This window comes from Numida meleagris, chromosome 1 (assembly GCF_002078875.1).
Source record: "Numida meleagris isolate 19003 breed g44 Domestic line chromosome 1, NumMel1.0, whole genome shotgun sequence".
Taxonomy (NCBI): Eukaryota; Metazoa; Chordata; class Aves; order Galliformes; family Numididae; genus Numida; species Numida meleagris.
This window is the reverse complement of record NC_034409.1, coordinates 89,539,676-89,562,319: the sequence shown is the minus strand read 5'-3', so window position 1 is coordinate 89,562,319 and position 22,644 is coordinate 89,539,676. Positions and strand designations below refer to the sequence as shown.

The following is a 22,644-nucleotide window of genomic DNA, read 5'->3' as shown; positions in this document are numbered from 1 at the left end:
TTGCAAAATCATCTATCCTACTGCTGAGTTTGACTTAAGAGCTGCAACTTATCAGAAATCATAGAATCATCTCAAATGGAGAGTTGGCCTAGGCCCGCTTGTCACCTCTGTATTCATTTCTCCATCATGATGAAGAAGCTTTAAAGATGCGTAATATGTATTGTTGAAGTTTTTGTTTTAAAAAGCATTGCTCTGAGAGATGGCTCTTTGTTTCTTCAGTTCCTCTTGATTGACATCTTTCTTATCTGAATCTAGGAGGTGATGATAGCTATCTAACAAGTTGCAGTTTTCCAAAAATACATTACAGGAATATTTTATAACTACAATCAACACAACTTGTAGTTACAGTGCCTGTATTTCAGGCATATTGCTAACCACAGAGCTGAAAGGCAATGTCTACTCAAGATGTTGTCAAAGAAAAAATGAAACAAATTAAAAACTAGAATGAGGCCTTAATCTTCTGTGTCATCCCCCCGCCATTTTTTTTTTTAATATGATCGTGTAATTCTAAACAGTGGCCACCTTTTCTTAAAAGTAACACTCTTTCCCTTTGTCTTTGTTTCTTCCATGATCTTGCTTCCTGCAGAGGTGCCTTACTCAGTCTCAATCCAGGGACATTAGGTGGTGCTCTCAGCCCAGCCCTGATGAGCAACAGTACACTGGCAACTATTCAAGGTCAGTAAAGTTCTTCTTAATGCATCTCTGTTGTACTTCCTTAGCTTTGTTGTTCTCTACCAAAAAAGAATGCTGACTCTTCAGAACTAGACATAAGTGTTGTCAGACTAGAGGTTTTTCAAAATTGAAATGCCTGAATTCATTTTATGTATCATGGATTCAAGAGCAGGTACAACTTCAGAAAGGAGATTAGAATCGTGTATAATCTCGTAGAGATTCAAGAAGGCCTTTAAGATACTGCGTGTGATCTGGAATTTATTCTCTTGTCTTCCCCCCCATAGTTTTAGAGGCACGTGTGTCTCCAGCAGGTTGGAGATACACATTTTATAGTTCTTCTAACATAGGCTTGAGCAGGGTTGCACTGTTTTGAGATCTGTACGAGAGCACTTCTGAGAAAGACTTGATCCTGGCTTCTTCGTCTCAAATGTCTTTTAAACAAATGAGTGAAAAAAATCCTACCCCCAGAAGTCCTTACGTAGAACTTTAAATTCATAAATCCGTATTTGGAGGAGTAAAGCTTTATTTTAGAGCTGCCAGGCAGTCAAAAATTTCCACTGACTTTAACAAGTTAGAGTTCTTCTCGGTTCATAGTTTGTCATCTGTGGGGGGAAGTTGGTGCGGGTGCCTCAACATCTAGCTAAGCTTGTGTATTCAAACATCTTGGGGGTTGGACTAGATGATCTTCCTTCCAACCTCTACAGTTCTGCGATTGATTCTGTGATCTTCTAAAGCAGCTTAACAAATCTTGTTTCCAGGGTCCAAGAAAGAACCATTTCACAAAGTGTCACAGATAAATATATGAGATGATAATCTAAGGCAGACTGAACCTTATAGCCTTGTGAGAGTAAGTTGTGACCACATGTATATGTTGTAATTTAGAAGGTACTCTCAAGGTTACATCACCTTCATCTCGTGGTAGCTGTCCTTTCAAGTGAACGCTCATCTCAACCCTTTCCAAGTTACCTGAGTGCACAGGTTTTTCTTTGACAGAAAACATAGAGCAGTGTTGCACTAAAAGAACTGAAGAAAAGCTTGATGGAATTAGGAGCAGGTGACAGAAGCATTTTAATATCTGCAAGGTCTTATCCACCCTTCATAAGGAGTCGTCATTTAAAAAAAAAAGTTATGTATGATGTCTGTCATTAGTGGTGTAGGGAGCATTCACATGAGAGAAGGAAAACGCAGAGCCCTGTTGCTTTTAGGCACGTTTTGCACTGTTGCTTACTACTGATGTTATCTCCTCCCTGCTTAATTTTCCATTTTTTAGCTCTTGCATCTAGTGGCTCTCTTCCAATAACATCACTGGATGCATCTGGAAACTTGGTGTTTGCCAATGCTGGAGGTACTCCTAACATCGTAACTGCCCCTCTGTTCCTGAACCCTCAGAACCTTTCTCTGCTCACCAGCAACCCGGTTAGCTTGGTCTCTGCAGCTGCAGCCTCCGCAGGGGCCTCTGGACCAGTCGCCAGCCTTCATGCCACCTCCACCTCAGCCGAGTCCATCCAGAACTCTCTCCTCACTGTGGCCTCTGCGAGCGGGGCCACGTCCACCACCACTACTGCCTCCAAGGCACAGTGAGCTGGGCTGAGCTGTGCTGCCAGCAGCCTTTTTCACTGTGCAGTGGGATTGGCTGCCAGTGGGGTTTATGAACTGAAAAATGTGATGGTCATCCTCTCGCCGTGTTGCTGGGGACAAGGGAGAGAAGGAGAAATATTAAAAAACAAAAACAAAAACAAAACAAAAAAAAAAACACCACAAAAGCAAAACAGGAAGGATTTAAAGCTGGGACAGACATTTGCCTAATTTTATAATAAACACTGTCTTTTCAGGATCGCTTCATGGATCGGAGAACTTTCTAACCAAAAATGTAAAAAAAACAAAAACAAAAAAAAACCAACAAAAAAAAACACAAAACAAAACAAAAAACCACAAAAAAAGTGAAAGGACTACTTATCATTTCCAGCAGTCACAATGACAAGTTAAGGTGGGTTATCAGTTCAAACATAGGACGGGGATTTCTTGTTCCTTTTTGGTCTAAATATCTTTCTTTTTTAATTATCATTTTATTGGTCTGTTGTACAGGCCATTATGTCATACAAGGTGTTTATAATCGTATCAATCTTATTGGGGGTTCCTTTCTTAACTGGTACAATTTAGGCAGGCCTGTATTACTGGTGTATCTCTATTATTATTATTATGATTATTATTATTATTATTTTTATATATATAGTTTGGACGCGTTTGTCTATTGCTCCTGGATTATTTTCAGCGAGCTCCCACACCATGGGGGGAGGGCGGGGGGGTGGAGAGGAAGAATGAGCACAAAGAGACTTTCTGTCCTAATCTTCTGGGAATGTTTTGAACGGTTTCCTCATCCTTAAATTTGTCTAACGTCTACTTAGAGGGGTCAGAAGGATTCATTTTCCATCGCTTGTGCAGGAAGCTCAGTGTAGCAGTAGAGATCGTTGTGTGCAAAGTTCCAGGCTGGTCTCTGCTCTTTAAGCGGAGGTAGGAATTAATTGTGAACCACAGTTCTCCTTCTCTCAATTACGTAGACAAAATGGCCAAACTTTACACTTAGGTTCGTGTGCATGGTTCCTCTTTACTTCAGAGAGTGGAATTTAACCTCCTGAGTCTAGATTGTGTGGCATACTGATGGCTCTTTTGTCCTGTTGAATTGATTTTGCTGTTACGAACGTACACAAATATTTTAAAATATGAAGTTACTCAAGCTAATTGGAAGTATATAAAGCAGCATTTACCGTCCTAGATTTCTACCAGATGAACTGGTACAGGATTTCAAATGGCCTGGTTCTCCCTAACCATGGCAGCATGCTTCTTCAGTTACTGCTAATATTTCCAACATTGCGTTTAGGAGAATTTTCTAGAAAAAAAAAAGCTGCTGGCTGCAAAATACCAAAACCAAAACTGTAAGAACAGAAGCCGCCATCTTTGATGCCAACGCAATAGAGTTGTCTCTGTGTTTTTGCACATACCTTGGTGATCTCGTGGAGTCTCTGAGCTGCGATGCTGCTAGCTGTGTAGAAATGGCAATAAGCATCTCTGAGCAGAGTGTCGGGACTTACCTGCCACTGTAACTGTCTGACTGATTCTGATCCGTACAGCAAAGAGTATTTATGTGGATGAGGAAGAGTAATGGTCTGTACAGAAGTTAGATCTGTATATTCTTAAATATACAATCTAGTATCTGAACCAAAAAAGACTTTTGAAAAGAGAAGACTGGATCACTGCAGTGCAGTTCACTTTGAACTTCCATTCTGGATGGATTTAAAGGTTTCTGCCATGTGTTTAAAACTAGATTTCTTTATGCTAGCAAGGGTATTCGAAGAGTTCCTTCCCCCACCCCCTTCCTGTTGTCACCAGAGTGTTCTGAAATAATGAGCTAATGCAGCTATGTTCATTTTGTTGATGAATTCAGGGGGATCCTGGAGTTTCTCATCCAAGATCCAGATGGCAGCAACTTTAAACTCTACATGTGCTTTGGTTGGTGACCTGAGCATGTGGGATTTGCGTTTGCACTCAAGTGGCAGAATCCCTTATCTCTCCCCCCACTGCCTTGGTTTTGCTCTGTTCATCTCTAACTCTCCACCTTCCTGTTTTACTGAATATTTAAACCAATTATCCCCGTAACTTCAAAACTAGTGAACTGCAAGCAGGGAAACTAACAAATGTCCGTCCACCGTTTCTAATGTGTTTTTGATTTTTTTTATGTTTTATTTTTTTAAAACTAAGCTTGAACCAAAGTCAATTTCTAGCAAGCTGCTGTACTAATGGACTAGTTTGTATAAGTGCAGTTCAGATGCAGAGAGGCGATAGATGCTACTGACAATTTCTTTTTCATTTGTCTTTTGTTTTTATTAATTTTATATAAAAGTTGCTGCTTGTTTTTAATCTTTTTTTTTTGGTTGGTAATTTGTATTATCCTTGGGGCAGACTCTTAACTTGACTTTAATTTGTTTTCATTTGTTTGATGTGTAAATAGAATGGCAATGTCAGGGGTTTGTTAAACCAACAGGTCCCACCCTCATCCCACCAGTATGGATAAAACTACGTATTTTTGGGGTGTCTGATGTCTCTCTGACTTCAGACTGCACAGAAGACTTTTAGGGCTATGGATAATACCGCGTAAATGTAAATTTCCCACAGTAATAGCTTCAGAGCGGTAGAAGATACAGCTAGGTGAGCTTCAGGGAGGCAGGGAAGAAGTGGAAGAGGAGATGCTGGTACCCACTGTGTTGGTCTGGAGGCCACTGTGTGGACTACAGTTTCTACCAAAGGAACACAAACCCCATGGGTCTTGTGTCAGTGAAGTAAGAGGATGGGGAAAACTGCAGCTATCATGTTCATTCCTGAGTCTGAAAGTTCCCACTTACTTTCACGCCTGTGCAAAAATACAATTAATCAGGAAGCTTTTTCATTAAAGAGGGATACTGTCGGTCTTTTTTCCGATGGATCTTCTATTCCCTAAAGATGTGGCAGGGTGAGGGCGTGGCTGTTGCGTATATATAAGAAACACAAAGAAGGGTGGGCCTTAATCAGCATATCCTCTCTCCACAGTTCAAAGAGACTGTGCCATTAGCTGTCTGAATGAGTTTTCATGTCCCGTTCTTGCTGGTTTGTGACTGGGAGAGGGTCTTGTTGAGTACATATCTGGAACACTAATGCAGCTTGGATGGTTTATTTATTATAAAAATCTGCTTTTTTTCCTGACTACCTTTGCATTGGTCACATGGCTTTGGTGTGAGCACCTTAATACCCTCTTTCCCTCCTCCTCTCTACCCCATCACCCTCTCTGGGGCCCAGATTCCAGGGAATTTCTTTGCAAGTCTTTTTCTGAGAGAAACTGGAAACTCAGAATAGCCACATATCCAGAAAGGGCTTGATTTTGCTTGCGGAAGCTGACACAATACTCAGACAGCACATATCCCATGGCTTTCCTCACCAGCGTGCTTTGGTTAAACTCTAAATCAGTTTGCTCAGATGTATTTTCCTCAAGCCTCCCGATGAGTGACTGTTGATCCCAGAGCCTGCTTTACATCTGTCGCAGTGCTTTGTCTCGTGGCTGCTGCCAACCTCCGGTCTCTGGGTGAAAGACAGAAATCAGGTGCGTGACTTCCGGGTGTGAAAGGAACGGGAATGAGATCAAGTACTAGAATTTAGGAAAAGTTTATTTTTGAAATTGTTATCTTGCTGACAGTAGAAGTTGATGCATCTGAAGAGACTAGCAATTGTATAGAGACTCAGTAAATGGGATCTTTGTCTGAAGTTCACTGGTGTTTGAGACGGAGAATTATTGTCTCTGGAAACTCTGGGACTTGCATTGTTGCAAGCTGGCTGACAGACACAGAGCATATACATGTTGCAAACAAATAGATTTTTTTTCTCCTCCGGTTAGGCAAAGCAGTGCCTCTGACTCCAGTATAACTGGGTTTACATGTTGAATGGAGGTGATTTTTTGTGACGTGCTCACAGTCCTTTCTTTCTTTCTTTTTAGGGGAAGATTTTCTCTGAGAACATTTGTTTCTAGGATAGTTTCTAGCTGTGTGCTGGTACATTTGCTACTGTATTGACTTCTCAGCCAGGATCAGAAGAAATGTCAGTGTGTTAGAGTATCTCTGTTTTCATCTCTCTTTCTGAGCTCGTGGCTCTGTATTTACAGATGTGTGGGTTGCTTTTCATATTTGCAGGCATGCCAAAGGACATGTGCAGGAAAAGAGTGAAAATCTCTCTCTCAGATAGCCAAGGACAAAAACCACAACATTTGCAGACCCACAAATATAGATAAGCCCTGAAGGTCTAGAAGAGCAATTCAGGAAATGGTTTCAGGGTGAGTTGTTGTAAACTGTTAATGAGTTTTTCTTTTTTTTTTTTCCTAGGAAAATGTATTCTTGTTTGGCTTTAGCACAGCTGAACTCCTCAGAATCTGCTCTCTGTAGCCACTGTAGAATTATTCTTGAACAGATCATAAAGTACCCAGAGATACTGCTGCTTACAAAAGTCATGTCCGTCTAAATCTTAAGGGAATTTCTTTTGTTTCTGAGTTACTACTGTGTGTTTGTCACAGTAAAGTTTATCATGTAGGTTTTCCTGCGTAGTGTTGAGATGGTATGTATGTGCATGCTCTCGTAGAATTGTTGGGGAGATAGCATGCTCATTACACGCAGAACCACCTAGTTTGTTTTTAGGAGATTCTTTCTTGTCCATCCCATTGGCTAGTGTCACTTGAGCTCACTGTTTAGTTTTTCTTTGGGTAACTTGTGATGATTCATCATTGCACCACTACTTCAGAAGATCCTCTGCTTCAGTAAGGAGTTGTCGAAAGTACAAATTAAATTGGATTGCAAAAGTCATTTTGCCATGAATGAGAAATCTGTGCTCTGATGAACCTTCAAGGAGAGCATGCTTGAGAGTTAGTTGGATTTTCGTGTAGAAGTGTGCTGCTGCTGTTGCTCAGTGGTTCTGTTTGAGTGCTAGTGAGGCTACTTTGCAAGAGAAAACTAAAGTGCAAGAACATTAGGAGGAAGACAGAGATGGCTTGAATTATAGATCTTTTAGAAACACTAGAGGCTTCAAGTTTGCATTTTATCTTGAACAGGCTGACAAAGATTTTCACTGAAAACAATATAGATCCTGAAGTACATGGAGTTTGCAGCTTGTGATTTCTTGCACCTTTTAGAGTTAATAAGGAGGACGCCAACGTTGACCAAAGTAGCTATCTACTGATCCTAACACCCAAGAACAAATGCTCTCTCATAGTGTGTTAGTTTTTCATTTGGTGAAGAGCAATCCATTGCCTCTGTTTTGCCCACTCTCTTGTTTCATTTTAAATTCATGCTGTGCATCAGATCTCGACAAAAAAGTTTATACTTTTGATCTTCTAAGATTCTTTTAGGTTGATTAATTCCTTAGAAAAAAAAGAACCTCAGAAATAAACATTTTTGCTCAGGGGGCAGTAAAAGAATGGCTGTTACTAAAATGTGTTGGAGAAAATTCTAAATGTGCATCCATTGCAACAATTTAAAATATATACGTATTTACTTCTCTTGCTACTGTATCCTAATGCTTTGGTTTGAGGTGATGTTCAGATGTCACCTTTGTGAGCTTTGCAGTGTGCTTTGGCTCATCGCACATTTCTCCAGCCATGTTACTGAAGGTGATAGCAGTGTTTGTTCTGTTACTCTGTGCACATTCCTATGGAGCAACGTTCTTTAAAACAGAAGTTCCCATGTTGTTGTAAATGGAGCACAGAATCTGTTACAGCTGGAACCGTACCTCAGACACTCAACAAAAGTATCTGATTCACTTTACATATCAATTGATACTTTCTTAAGTAAAAATTAACTTTATGAAATTCTTAGACAGGTGGCTTCTCGTGGCCATTGTATTGTCTTGGGCCATACAGAATAGGGTGTCTGGCCCAAATGTCCAGTGGTTTTAAACCAGAAATTTAGGTCAGTGTATTACCAGGTTAACTGTATTAAGAGTTAGTAGTCCTTTTCTGCCCAAAATGGTTACATGATGTTTATCCACAGAGCATGAGTACATCTCGTGGATTCGCAGCAGAATATTGGCTAGGGTGGAGTGCTACCAAAGGAGTCACCTAACCTGCTGCTCCCCACTGGATTTTGGGTTGCCAATTCTCACATAGCCAACTTAAATTGTTTTGTATTTTTGTAAGAATACCTCTTCTATATCCCTTTCCAAAATACTAGAGCAATACAGGATTCAAGGTACAGAGTTACAGAGGTTCTGCTCTTTTTAGTCATTAAATCTAACTCTTGTTCCGCTCGTGAGCCTTTCTGTTTTTACAACCAGGAGACCCCTTGAGTATTTAAAAGATTTTTGACAGAGACTGTCATAGAGGGTGCTGCAGCCCATGCCTTTTTTTATGAGAGAGGAGCTTACGTGGAGAGATGTTACAGGGCTGTAGAATCATGAAACGATGCAGAACTGACAATGGACTGACTCACGGTTTGCAGTTTCTTATAATATTCATATCTTTTGCTCCGTGTCCAAACAGGGCATGGTTCTTGGTGTGACAAAAGAAGTCATTCCAGTGCTGCAGGGACGATGAAGAGAGGAGATTCCTGTACTTACATATCTTTGAGGTCAAACACACACCAACGCATGAAAAAGTACTTGATTTTTTTTGGTATATGTATCTTCTTCATTCAGCCTTCGTTCTCCCACTTCAAATACACTCTTAGCAGGTACCTCCTCTGAGCTGTTACCCTCATGGGATGCTGTTAGAAAGGCGTTAGGATGATTGCACTGGAGTTACAAATGGTTTTACCTTGGGAGAAGGGCAGAGACACCTTTTAGCTGAGTAGACAAACGCGGTCAGGTTGTATCAGGTACTTCTTTTCTGACCAAATTCCAAATAACGAGGCAGCCACCGGGGCTGCTTTCATTTGGTTTGCACTGCGCAGCTAAGCACCGTCCTTCATTGGAATAATCTGGGCCCCCTCCCATCCCCCCCTCCCTCCTCATTCCCTTCCCCGTCTTTCCTCTGTGGAAGGTAGCACCATACAGCTCTGAGAACAATACGTGTGGGTAGCAGCTGGCTTCTGGCACCTTCATAAAATACCTCAGCATAGCTTAGCATTGTCGCAGAACTGGTTTTAAACTGAAAAAATCAGAAGAGAAAAGCAAACTTTATAAATAGTTGAGATAATTCTAGCTGTAGAGTTTAGTTGAACTGATGTTTATTATGATTGATAAACATGATTATGCTGTATGTATTTGAGATCCTGTTTATAGCTTACAACTTTATAGGGTCGGGTGGGGGTGGGTGGATGTTGGGGGCAGAGAAGGGGGTTGACTGTGTTAGAAGGAAAATGTTTGCTCATGAATTTTTTTCCTTGTATCTGTCTTGCCAAAGGAAACATTTTGTCGCTCCTGGGTTTGGGATTGTTGTTTGGTTGGTTTATCTGTGGTCTAATCTGCAGCACGGCACGTGGTGGCATGCAGGTTACTGGTTGGGTTGCTGTTCAGGGTCCTTTCAAGTGTGCGCACACTTCCCTCCCTCTTGGCCCATCCTTACCCTTCGCTGGAATCTAAAGATAAGGCAACATGTACGCGGGAGGCTTGGGGGAAAGAAGGTGGCTATACTGGGTTAGACTCAACCGAGACATAAATCCGTTCCAGTTAGTTGAGTTGCGCCAGAGCTGAATTGGGTCCATTGTGTTTGACTTTGGGGAGGGTGAAGAATGGTTGTCACATCTTAATCTATCTGGGAGAGCAAAAGTGAAACAGGTTCCTTTTATCCCCCTTGTCTTGTTACTGAATGTAGGGCTTGTAGTGCTTGATAATAGGTGGAAAACTTTTTAAACACTTCCTTTTCTAATAGCAATGCTAATCTGTCTAGACCAAAAACTATGAAAGAAAAACCAAACTGAGAAGTGAAAGCTAACCTACTCCTAACACCTGGCTGGTGTGCCTGAACGGGTTGAAATACTGTGAGACTGTCGTGGGAGGGGGGCTTTGAGGGTGGCTGGGAGAGGGAGCGGGTCGTTCTGCTGGCGTGTCTCGGCGTTGTGGTGAGTGGTGTTACCTTGGGAGGGGTGTGCGGCCCCGCCATCCGCACCCCAAGGCTCCCTTCTCGTCCCCCTTCAAGGCCTATGGCGTGGGGGAAGAGGGGCGCGCGTGTGTGAGAGAGAGTGTGCGTGCGTGTGTGCGTGCAAGCGTGTGGTGATGCGGAGAGGAGCTCGACTCCACTGGGGTGGGAGAATTCCCAGTGGCCTCGTAGGGAACCAAAGGCACTGATACGTCGTCAGCTCTGCTGTTTTCAGAGCGGGTAAGAGGAAAAGCTGGGTGGGCTTTTTTTTGTTGAGCTTGGGGTCGCTGTCCCTTTCTGAAAGGACCTCATCTCTCGTGGGTACTCCCACCTTTTCTGCATGGAGTTGCTTTGGCTCTGTGAAGACAAACTGCGTGTGGGGCTTGCCCAGTGCTGCAGGTCTTAGGCTGATGTTGGGATACAGTCAGGGAAAACTGTTTCTGTCCTTCGAGTGAGGAAGCAGTGTAGTCTAAGGTCAGAGTCTGTTCAACAGCTTTTGCGTACGGCCCTCCTCTTAGGGGGGCCATGAAGTCTCCTTTCTTTGCTCCCCAAAGTAGCCTTGTACATGTCCATGTATCGTGCTATTGGGCTGAGTTGTTTTATCGGTGAGCTTGGTGAGCTCTTGTGAAGAAAGGGAGGGAGGAAGGGGGTGAGGCGGGTCGTCCAGCCGCTCTTCCTCCAGACACCAATCGGGTTGCAGAACTTCACTGAAAGCTTTACTAATAGAATTGTTGTTCTGACATTATGTAAAAGTGGTATTAATATTGTGTGACTTTTCAAAGAGCTAGTTAGATTTATAGGTAGGTAATAGGGATATTGAAGAAATGACTTCTCAAAGAAAAGAACACTTGGAACAAAAGAAGTGGAAAACAAGGTGTGCTTTAAGGAAAACAAATCTGAGGAAGGAAATGAAACAGCTTGTGGGAGGCGAGGGAAGACGATGCCCTTTGGCGTTCCTTAGTGCTGCTGAGGCTCAGCCCCAGAACTGGAACATACCCCCTCTGCCTTATCTCATCTCTCTACCAAACAGGACGTTGTCAAGTAGCTCAAACCAAAATGCGCTGATCTGTCTTAAAACCATTTCGGTCTGCTGGTGGATGTCCTCCTGCAGAGCTTTACGTAAAACCATAAAATGCTTAACTTATCAAGGAAGCTTCCCCTTTTCTCGCAAAATTCTCTTACCTATGGTAGGCCCCGCTTCAGGATTCATATTGCCTTTGCTGAATTTTGTCGCAGCAGCTACTTAAGCCCTATTCCCTGAATGTGATAACGTTGTGTGCGGACGAAGCTGGCATGTTGTGGTGCTATAGAAATCTAAAATTATCGAGCAGACGGAATCCGATGACATTGGAAGCCGCGTGCCAGGGGGCGAACGGTGGACATCACGCAACCCCCTTGAGAAATAACTGAGAATGCGAGGGCGCCAGTCGCAGTGTCCTGAGAACAAGGCAGTTGAGACAAAAGCTTCAGTTCTTCCCCCGTCCACTCTCCACGTGTCGGCCTCTGTGGCCCCAGTGCTGCCTGCCCCGAGCGAGTCTGAGGGCAGAGCGCCGTGCGGAAGAGGCGGAGGCCGCCCCGCGCCCCAAGAACTGCTGGGGAGCCGGGCAGGCCTCCCTTTGGCGTGGGAAAGGGATTGCTGCCGAGCTGCCGCGGCTGTTGGCAGGGGTGCAGCGGGCTGCGGGGGGACCCAGGCAGTACCTCTTTGTCCTGCCAGTGCCGTTGTTCCATTTCCTTCCTCTGTGGTAGTGTCTAAGGCTAGGTGTGAGTAGGTGTGGGGTGTTTATCCGCCACAGGTACAGGAGCTGTCGTATACCTCATTTCTAACTCGTAACCGAGTAACTTGCTTTAACTTTCTCCAAACCCTACAGAGTTGCCAAGTCTGCCCTCCCTCCTCTGACGAACACTGAACTCTGGCCTATAGCACCCCGTGACCTGCAGCCCGGGGAGCGACCCCCTTACGCCTCTGAATGTCGCTGCTTAAAGCTACTGCAAAGTGAGGGCAAATTGCAATTGTATCTTATTTCCTTTGGTTACAAGGGGTCCTCTTGATTAGTCTGTGAATCTCCGCCCCTCCCTCCACTCTTCCCGCCTGGGACCGCACAAGGCCCTCAGGCCTCCGGCCCCGCTGCAGCCACGCTACTCGCTTTTCGACATGACCAAAAAACCCCAAACCCAAGAAAAGTCTCCAAACGTTTGATTTTCTTCTTTATTATTTGACAATCCTGGATCCCTCCCCCCCGCTGCCCGCCTGGCCAGCAGCTGCCTCCCGATCCCGTTCCATCTTTATTTGAATGTAGTTCCCCTGCCCCCCGGGACAGAGAACCTTTGTCAGGTCACGGTGGCCGCTATAAGTCGGGAGGGGGCGGTTTCTTTGTTTTGTTTTGTTCTTTTAAAAATTTCCAGCCAAAACCAAAGATTTCCTAATGATTGTATAAACTCAAAACAAACAAACAAACCAAAGACAAAGGGCGTCTTCAGCGCCCAGCCCACCTGCGAGGCGCCCGGCGGCGGGGAAGGGGCTCGCCGGGAGGGGGCCTCGCCGGTGGGTTGGGGGCTGAAGGCTTGGGCGCAGGATTGGCTGCTCTGCTGGGTGCTCGAACCCTCTGGGGGCTGGGTGACGTCGATTAATACACGCTGAGGTGCACTTCCGAGCTTTCCCCCCCTCCCCCCCACCCCCCCGGTCACTGCTTGGAAGAGGCTGTCCTGTTGTGAGAAATCCCTGAAAGAAGAAGAAGAAGCTTTTCATTTCTCCTCTAGCTCCTTTTTTCTATATTTCTTTTATTTTTGCAGCACCACTGTGCAACTATGCATTGTATTTCTCAACCTTTTATGCTAGGTAGATGCCTGTGACTTTTTAACTTTTTTGGGGGGGTTGCAAACGGAGGAACTTTTTACATGGATCTTTTTAATCTCAGTTGATTGGGGGGTGTTTGGTTCTAGGGTCATACAAGCTCTATCCCAAAGCAAAATCCAAATGTTAATATTATTAGCCTGATGCAGATACCAAAGATAATTTCTTTCCTGCAGAACCTTAGACTTGTGTATTAAGTACGATTACCCAGCACTTGCATTAGTCTAACCTCAGTAATTCCAAAGCTTAGATGTATATTTTGGTATATTTCTGGGATATTAAAAAATTGTCGTTTAAATTCTTGTTTGTTTCAGTGTAATGCTCTTAAAGTCATAGCATGGAGATAACTGAACTTGTCCTATTCTTAGTAGTTTGAAATAATAGTATTTTTGTATGTTTTGGGTGTGTCTATGTATGTATTAACATAACAGTTTTCACTGCCTAGGTGTTCATAAATAAATTAAAAAAAAAAAACGAAGGGTTTTTAAACTGTACATAATGCTCCATGAAGAATTTCCACAGACCGCCAATTCGGATTGCATTTCACTGACGGCCGCTCCCAACTGGGATCCTTGCTTTCTTTTTAAAGAGACAGCATCTTCCTCTCGCCGCGCGCCCCTTAACCCGGGGCTCTTCCTCAGAGCAAAGGGTTCTTCACTGCTCTTAAGGGATGGGCTGAGGAGGAAGGAGCTCAAATGTTGTTTTTTAAAAGATATTTAACGCGTTAGTTCGTAAACCAGCCCTTTGTGCAAAGAAGGGGGAGCTGAAAAACGAGCCCGGCCTTGGGAACCTGGCGCTCGTTCTCACGTGGTCGGAGGACGGTGCGGTGTCAGAGCAGCCCCTTCTGCTTCTCTTCCAAAACAGAGCAGAAGTTCAGTCTTAACCGCCCGGGGCCGTCCTCGTGCCCTCCCTCGAGCGCTGCGCTGGGACCTTCGGGTCAGCAGAGCACGGGAAGGGGCCCGTGGAGCACCTGCACCCGCTGCACCCCACGCCTCAGCCTGAGAGGTCGGGTCCCACACATTTCAAACCTCGCTGGTCGCACGGGGGGGGGAGGAGGAAGGCGAAGTGCTGTCTCTTTAAAGATACCCTTTATTATTATTATTATTTTCCCAGTGGTTGCCTACAGGTAGCTGTAGGCGGTGAGAGATTGTGTAGATTATGGTAAATCAGAATGAAAAGGTAGATTTTGTGTAGATGCATTTGTCTGCTGTAATTTTTTATATATATTAAACTTACTGTAATTGTACAGTTCATTTCTGTTGTAAACATCATTAAACCATTTTCCAAGTGTTTTAACATGTATGCCCTTGTTTGTGTTCTGTCAGTGTGTTGGGGCGGGTGAGGGCAGCAGGCTTTTGTGCTTCGAGCAGTGTCTTGTGAGACGTGAACGCGTAACCTCCCCTGGGCAGCGCCACAGAGGCAGCTCTGCTCCCTCAGCTCTGCTCCCTGGCCTGGAGGCCTGTGCTGCAATAACCCTAGTTTTGCAGGGCTCTCCCCTGGCCGCTTTGCTGACAGATGCTGACAGCACAGCCTTCTAATCCCTGCCTGGGGCTGCAGCTCGCAGTGAACAGCGAGTTGACACTGGGGCTTGCGGTGTTGTCCCAGCGCCGCCTCTCAGTTGATCCAGGGGAACACGGGCCCCAGCAGCTCGCTCAGGAGACTGCGCTGCTGCCATGCAGCGGGGCACCGTGCTCACAGTGGCTCGGCGCACGCATGCACACACAGGTCTTCGACGCTCGCTTTATTAATTCATCACAAACACATTATGTTATTGATTTACTACCGTTTTGGAATAATACCTGCATTACCTTTTAAGAGTAACCCAGTGCATTCAGCTGGTTTGGAACTGCGTTAATATTGGCTTTTATACAAAGAATCTGTTGCCCAGAAGTGATAGTTTTGTTTTTTTCCCCGACACGGCCATCATGACACAAGCTCTTTCAAAGGGAGGCGGCTGCAGCGGTGGTGGTAGGTGTTGCGAATAATGTGAAGGGGCAGAAGCTCAGCAGGTGCAGCCCTCCACCACGTGGGACGGGTGAGGTTCCCAGCTTTCCCAGTGCCTCTCTTGTACTCAGAGTCCATTCTCCTCGTGGTCACTGCAGCGCTGCTGGCTTCTGCCTTCCCAAGCATCTCTCAGCCATTGCCTGGCTCTTGCTTGCTTCGTGTCGAAGAGCTGGCAACCCCCTGTGCCCCTCACTGCAGTGACACCGCATCACTTTTCACAGTTAAAGGAAAAAAAAATTGTCCCCTGCCGCAGCAGTTTTTAAAAGGTAAATTTAAAGCGGAAGGCTGAGCTGGCTGTTGTTGTCAAATGGTGTGAAGATAAACACTGCAGGAAACAGCCCTGTCCTTACAAGGGTCTTGAAATGCAATGAGCCTGCAGGTGTGTGTCTCGGTGCCCCCAGAAGGTGAGGAGGAGCTACAGAAACGGCTGTGGCAGGAGCTGGGGCCTGGTCCTACAACACAAATCTTGCAAAAACAACCTAATAACTACTGGTGGGGGAAATAATAACTTTACAGCTATGTACACTTCAGGAGCTAAAGCTTGCTGGTACACGATTCCAGAGGAGGAGAGAAGGAACCCTCCCTGCACCAACCAAAGGAGACTGTTGCACTGAGAAAAAACGCAGTGCTCTTTGTTTTGTTTGGGATGAAAAAAGCTTTCCCCCCTCTCCCTCCCCCCAAGCATGTGGGCATCCCTCACTGCTGCCCGTCCCTGCGAGTCCCACTTAGCGGGGGGGCAGGGGCTGCATTTGGAGAGCGTCGTACGTGTCCTTGGTCGCTGCACTGAGCCCCTGAGGAAGAGAGAAACAGAGGTAAGGTGAGGGCTTGGTTCTCCAGAGGTGGCTGTCAGGTCAGGAACAAGATGCTGAGGGTGGCAGAGCATCATTCTGGTTTTGGCTTCTTACAGAGGGTTTTTTTTTTTTTTTTTTTTTTTTAATATATATATATATATATATATATCATGAGCATTTCCTTGGTGTCACTGTGGTGTCACTTACCTGGAGGTAGGATGCACCCTGAGGAACTGTTAGCAATGCACGGCTGCAGCACCTCATTCTGACCAGTTTTGCTGATCTTTAGAGTACATTTTAACTGCACACTATTGGCTGTTAAGAGCCAGCAAACTGTGAGCTCTGCTGACTACACGACTAGGCGTGAAATCCTGAACTTCAGGACTTCCCTGTGATAACTTGGAAGGGAAGGCAGACGCGATGGAGGCTGCGGTTCAGCTGCAGAGATAGATGAGGGGAGCAGCTGTGGACGTGTCACCTACCTGGTAAACAGCATCATTCCCTTTTCCTCGCCGCCGCTGCTGCTTTGGGAAAGAAAAACAAGCAGAGATTAGTGCTCTTCCTGTTTCACCAATGGAAAGAGAAGCCTGAGTGCCCCCATCCTGTACTGAGGATGCACTGGGGGAGAGCCCGCCAGTGAGTGCCACCTGGAGCTGCCCCAACCTCCTGCAAGGGCCACGGAAGGAGAAAGGAGCAAGGGAAGCTACTTTGGTGAGATGACATTTTCCTGTCATAGTGCTATAACGCCAGGAGGTGCGGCAGCATTCCTGCAGCCAGCTGCTGCTTTGTGGGCTGAGGGCACTCCCGAATCAGTGAGTCCATGTATTTTGAGCTGCTGCTCCAGGTCAGCTGGTGCCTGAGTGATCTGCACTCTCCTGGGACACGGGCTGTAAGTTCCTGTCTCTGACTTGTGGTTTGCAGCTTCCAGGTGGGAAGCCGGGATGACCGAGCTTGCAGCCCCAGGATGGAGACTGCTCCCCAGGCCCATGGCTGGCTGTAACCAGCCTGCAGCCCTGCAGCAATGGCTCTGGGAGCGTTTCCTGTATGTTACAGATGGCAGAGAGCACTGCCCACCTGAGTTAATGTTGCAGCAGGCTGTTAAAGGGTCACGTGTCTAGGACGAGGGAAGGCTTTGGTTTCCCTCCTCACCCTGCTGGTAATAGAAACATTCTTAAGTAAAACCAGGGTGAGACTGCATAAACTCATAGCTCACAAACAGAGCCTGAGTGTGGCAGATGGGCCTTCAGAGCAATAAAAAGCGGGAGGTGTTAAATATGGCTGTTGCTTCATCATTTTTCAATGCTAAGCTTTCTCTTGAAAACCCCTTCTTTCTCTTCTCAGAGGGAAATCAAAGGTTACGTGTAAGACGCTTTGACTCAAAATAGAACCTGTGTAGGTCACAGCAATTTTTCATTTTGCCACAAACAGCGTACCGCGATGGTCTCTTTCCAACACAAGCATCCCTCCCCCGGCAGCAAGCTCGCTGAACTGAAGCTGTCCCTTTGCTGCTATGCTTGGACACAACAGAACTGTTCCCTTATAAATAATGGAGAAAAGGGGAGGGGAGGGGAATGTTCACCCAGTTCCCTGTCTGCAGACAAGCGTGCAGTGCCTGCAGGTGCTGACTTGTGGTTACAGGGCAGAGCAGATACAGTAGCCCATAGAGAAACACGGTGAAACTGCAGCTTGGAGCAGCCCTGGAGGAAAGTAGGTGCTCAATGGGGCTGTGCTCCGAGCTTCGCAGCCCTTGAAATCAGGCATTTCCTTCAGATATTCCTCATTCATCTCAGAAGGTGACTGGGGTCACCGTCAGACTTTTCCTGTCAGAAGTTGCAGTGTTTCCCCCTTGACATTACACAGCCTCCTCAGGAACACGGCTGCTACCTATGGGCCATGTTTCTAATGCTGATGGCACAAACCTTGCCGCCCAATCCCCACCTGGCTTTGTGGCTGCCATAACTCTGTAGCTTCATCTCTTACTTACTGCTGTACCTATCACAGCGGGTACTACAGGAAATAGGTAACTGCCTCAGCTGCATGCAGCCCGGGCTGCTGCTCTGCTAGGGAGCAGCCATGAGCAGCACCCACCCCTGCTCCCATGAGGAGGGACTCACCTCTCCCTTCTTCCCAATCTCACTGTACGCCTCGCCCATCTTGTCCTTCTGCAGGGACTGCAAGAAAGAGGGGGAAGGAGTCAGTGTCACCAGAAAAGCTAACCAGTCCTGCTTGTCTGGGGCTGCCATGTATGATACAACCCCGGTGCAGAACTTTGACCCCATCCAGGGGAGGGACAGTGATGGTCTTGGCTGACATGCAGGGAAGCATAAGCCAGGCACCATCAGCTCTGCTCAGCAGCACCACACCGCCTCCAACCATTTAAACAAAGAACAGTGACCAAGTCATTTAGCTACATGGGTGCCACGTACTGCACTGCACCAAAAATCTCCAAAGAAAACCTTTAAGCAGAGTTTGCTCAGGAGACAAAACCAAACGCACTGCTGAGGCCCAGGGACAGGGCAGTCTTGTAACACAGTAAGGGTGAGGGGTAAGAGAAAGGGGCTCTCCCTCCCTCCATCCCACAGGCTCACGACCAGCACTGATCAGGGCTTGCCAATCAGCCACGGTGAGGGCCAGACTGTGAACCAAGCTCACTTCTCAGCAAGTGCTGAACACACGCATAGAGTTGGAGTGAGCTACGAGCATTCGTGTTCGTGGCTCTGTCCTTCTGAGCACAGATCACCACATTTAGCTGGAGTTAAAGCTATTGAGAAGTCCCTAAGCAGCCATCACCCACCCCCCTAGTCCTCTACTCACGGAGTAGACGGTTTCGTGGGGGTTCCTTCTTCTCTGCTGGAAAAGAAAGGAAGAAAGTTGCCCACGTGTTGCACTGCTGGTGTCCCGCCACCTGTACGTGCCCGTGGGTTTGCTCTAAGGCCCGGCTACAGCTCCATGGACACAGCCAGTAGGGCCCACCTTGCCTCCATCCAAAAGGCTCTGTTAAAACAACTTGTTTTCTAGGCTAGTCACATGATTTTAGTAACTGCTAAAAAATTCTTAACTCTCCTCTGATCCCCCCAGCTGCCACCGGCAGGCACGCCCCACATGCAGACGCAGAAGGTTTCCCCTCCCTCTTCCTTTGAAGCTGTTGGGCTCCGCAGCAGAAGCAGTTGCTCCAGCTGCTGCTCGCCACCCTCGGTGCTTGCCTGGCAGCATCACGTGCAGCGAGCGCTCATGAAACACTCGCTCCCACCTCGCCTGCCCCGCATCCGCCAGAGCTGGGTGTCACCTCCAGCGGGGCGGCTGTGAGCTCTCAGCAAAGCGGTGGGGGCACGGATCAAAGGAGAGGGGGAGGTTCACTTTTGTCCCTGTCACGCCGCCAGAGCCACAGCTACCGCATGGGTTGTGCCATTCCCTTCCCAAGGACGACCCCGGTGACTTGCAAACGGGTGCTGGGTGCACGCGTGTCGGAACCGCGGTGGGACGCAAGGAGGAAGGAACTGGATTCAAAGAGCAGAGGGGGAGATGTGGGAGGAAGCTACCTCATGTCTCCCGCCCTTCTCAAGGTCTGCGCCACGCGTGGTGCCCAGCACATCGTATTCATCTCTGTGCCCACGGGACAGTTTCTGAAACGAGAAAGGAAGAAGTAGTGGTGGATGTCACAATCATGAGAAAATAAACAGAGCTTGGCTTAGCATAAGAAAATAAATTACCCAGCTTGGAGTCCAACTCCATGAGTATTATAAGCTGTTTTTACCTCTTAATTTTTACTTTTCTTTCAACAAAATTGTCCACAGCAAAGCTATGGGAGCCAGAAAGAATGGTCTGTGCAGCAGAAAGCTGCAAACCATTTACATCAAGAAACTTTCCAAGCAGAACTGAGCTGAAAAAGAGCAGGAGAGAGAGGGAGACTGACTTCTGTGCCTTCTCTCTCACTGGTGGTTGTATGTACAAGACCTTGTTTGTTGCTGTTGTTGTTTTTGTTTGCTTTTGCAGAGCAGCTCATCTGCATTTGCATCAAGTGGATGCAGAAGTTATACATCTCCCATCTGGAAAAGGTTACCTTGGAAGAGGGCAAAGGAGAGATTTCAGGTCAGAAGAGCACAGTTATTCTGTACACTGAGTGCATATCGGTAGCCAGTGCTACTGAAAAGGTGACAGGTGGTACTTTAAACTGAAAACAGAACATTACTTTTCATACATCACATCGTGAAATGGTAGAACTCGTCACAGGATGTGGCTACAGTCAAGAGCGTGAGAGAAAAATAAAAATAAAAACAAAAATCAAGGTAACCAGATGCAGAGCCAGAGTTCAGTGCTACCATGAGCAAGCAATTCATCTAGAAGGCCAGGCAGGAACTCGTATCCATCCTCTCACGGCAGGGAGAGCCTCTGATGCTGACTGTGGCCAGGCCACAGGGTTGGGTGGGTCTCCGGTATGGCCTCACGCAACAGCCCTGGTCAGCTTTGATTTTTCTTTGTATAGCTCTCCTTCTAAAAGCCATGCTTCACACCTGGCTGCAGTGCTTTTGTCAGCTGGTTCGTCCCATGTTTTGCCGATCCACAGGCAATTCACTAAGTGCCCAGAAAGGTGTGTCCGGGTAGAATGATTTAGAAACAAGCACACACAACACAGCAGATACTTACATTGTACACATCGTCCTGGCCCGGCAGCAGCTGTGGTTCAGAGGCCTGGCTAAGCTGGAAGAGAGACCATACTGTGAGCAAGGGGACAGCGGCTTCTGTCCTTTCATTCCTTCTCTCCTCTCATCAGAAACTGGGCAGCGCGTACACAGCCAGCCCGTGGAACTGGTGGGGCTGCAGCAATACAAGTCCAGCTCCACAGGATGAGCAGTTGCTTGTTTCAGGTAAAAAGGGCAGCTCTAGGTCAATGAGAGCAGCTCCTTCGTGCTCTACTCTTTTCAGAGTGTAATTTTACATTCTGTATTGCTTTAATCTTGTTGAATTATTATCACACATTAGATCTTTCTTAAAAAACAACTTTCCAGTTGAGTTCTAGTTGAGTTTGAGGAATAGGATGAATCTGATTTGGCTTTTTAAAAAATAAAAATCTGTAGTAATTACAATTTACCCACTCCACGCCTTCCTCCTGACAGTCACTGAGCCTTTGACAGGGCTAGTAATTTACCAAGCATCCGACCTCTTCTTCTGTTAATGGAGCCTCACGTCGGCTACATAGTCCATAAATAGAAGGTCGTAACAAGGCTGTACCTTTAGCAAAAGCCACCACAAAAAAACTCCACTGAGCGGGAAGAAAAGAGAGAGATGCCACTGCTTAGGAAACGTGTAAGTCCTAGGCTTGGGTCAAGACAAAGAACCACCCAGAAGATGCCCCATCAGCCTCATGGAGCTTCATGACGATGGCGTTTCAGCTCTGCTGCATTTGGCTGAAAGCCCAGCATTACCACATGGCTTTCCTGCTTCCTTCCCGCCTGCAGCAGCTTCCTTGTTACAGCTCAGCACCATGCACCCCGCCAGCAAACAGCTGAACGGACCAGAAGGACAGAGAGCGTGCTGAGGGCTAAAGGCAAGGGCACGTCTGCCTTCCTGAGACATTTTACTACTTCCTTCATGAACTTGGCATCATTCTGAATTTTCTGCACGCCCTCTCTTCTCTTTCCAATGACAAATCTGCAGAAGAAACCACATCACTGTTGACCAACCATTTCCCAGCTATTCTATCCAGAATCTCTGACTGCATGCATAACTGTGGCATCAAAATACCCTCATACCGTTCATACACTTTCCCTTCACTCCTGAACCCTCAGACAGCATTTGCCCAAAATACTCAGGTTGGTACCAGAAAAGGAGAGGAAAAAAAAAAAAGAGAGAGAGAGAAGAAAGAGAAAAGAAAAAGGTCTTATTCTAAGAGATGTGCTTCCTGCTTCCAGCCCCATTTTCCAGCTCGGCCCACCGTGCTAGCACCACAAAAGCGAAATGCATCAGTGTTTGGATAGACTGACCTTAGCTTTCACAAAAAGGGCCGTGATGATGACTGCGTAAATGAAGAGGAATCCATCAAGCAAGTAGCAGAGTCGGGGGTCCGTCAGTCCAAGAACTGCTACAGCATCTGCACAGAAAGACCACACATATCAGCAAACAAGGCCATTTGTATCAACACGTGCTTGACAACATACATGTGGCAGTGCAGCACAGCACTTTAGGAAGTGAAGCCAGTACAGAGGCAAGCCTGCCTTTTTGCAAAGGAGATGGAAATCCAAATGAGGATCCTAGAACAAATGGGCTTGGAGGGCAGCAATGGATGTCCAACCCAATGGGGTCATTTGGAGCAGGCTGCCCAGGACCTGTCCCAATTGAGATGCCTCCTGTTGGGTGGATCCCTTTGAGAATTTTTTTTTGTACCAAAAATAATCCTTAATATTTTGCTGAGGAAGAAAATCTGCTAATGCCCTAATTGAGAGCTCAATAAAACTGCTCTTCAGAAGATGTCGGTGTTAATTTCATAGTCCGCATTCGTGACATGTTCGTACCCCGAACGCATCAAGCAGAGCACCGCAATGCCAATGGTTTTCAGCAGCTAGAACTAATTAACTTGCTCCTGAATCAGTAAACATGCAGCAAGCCTGAAAATGCAGCTGAAAAATAAAAACAATTCAGGTCAAGAAGCAAAAGTAAATATGGATCTAATACGCAGCTCCAAGACCATTGCCAAAGGAAAGGTGCATTGCACAGCTATTAAAGAAAAAATCACTTAGAAATGAATCTGA

At 46.2% G+C, this 22,644-nt stretch overlaps 2 protein-coding genes across 11 annotated transcripts in view; one reads left to right on the top strand and one right to left on the bottom strand.

Moving 5' to 3' along the window:
* Positions 1-2,582, top strand: part of POU2F1 (POU class 2 homeobox 1) — a 97,250-nt gene extending 94,668 nt beyond the window's left edge. For 7 of the 8 annotated variants that reach the window (XM_021402041.1, XM_021402048.1, XM_021402056.1 and 4 more), the window contains 2 exons: positions 587-675; positions 1,943-2,582. In XM_021402041.1, coding sequence (XP_021257716.1) covers positions 587-675; positions 1,943-2,253 — 400 coding nt within the window. In that variant the 3' untranslated portion in view covers positions 2,254-2,582. The remainder of the gene's footprint in view (positions 1-586; positions 676-1,942) is intronic. The other variant, XM_021402065.1, reaches the window with a different exon arrangement.
* CD247 (CD247 molecule) overlaps positions 14,830-22,644 on the bottom strand; it is a 47,148-nt gene continuing 39,333 nt past the window's right edge. The window contains exons 2-8 of one of the 3 annotated variants that reach the window (XM_021402079.1): positions 21,880-21,986; positions 20,543-20,596; positions 19,438-19,521; positions 18,713-18,748; positions 18,013-18,069; positions 16,381-16,422; positions 14,830-15,898 (exon numbers count right to left, since the gene is read on the bottom strand). In XM_021402079.1, the coding sequence (XP_021257754.1) occupies positions 15,833-15,898; positions 16,381-16,422; positions 18,013-18,069; positions 18,713-18,748; positions 19,438-19,521; positions 20,543-20,596; positions 21,880-21,986 (446 nt within the window). In that variant the 3' untranslated portion in view covers positions 14,830-15,832. The remainder of the gene's footprint in view (positions 15,899-16,380; positions 16,423-18,012; positions 18,070-18,712; positions 18,749-19,437; positions 19,522-20,542; positions 20,597-21,879; positions 21,987-22,644) is intronic. The other 2 variants (XM_021402089.1, XM_021402098.1) reach the window with 2 other exon arrangements.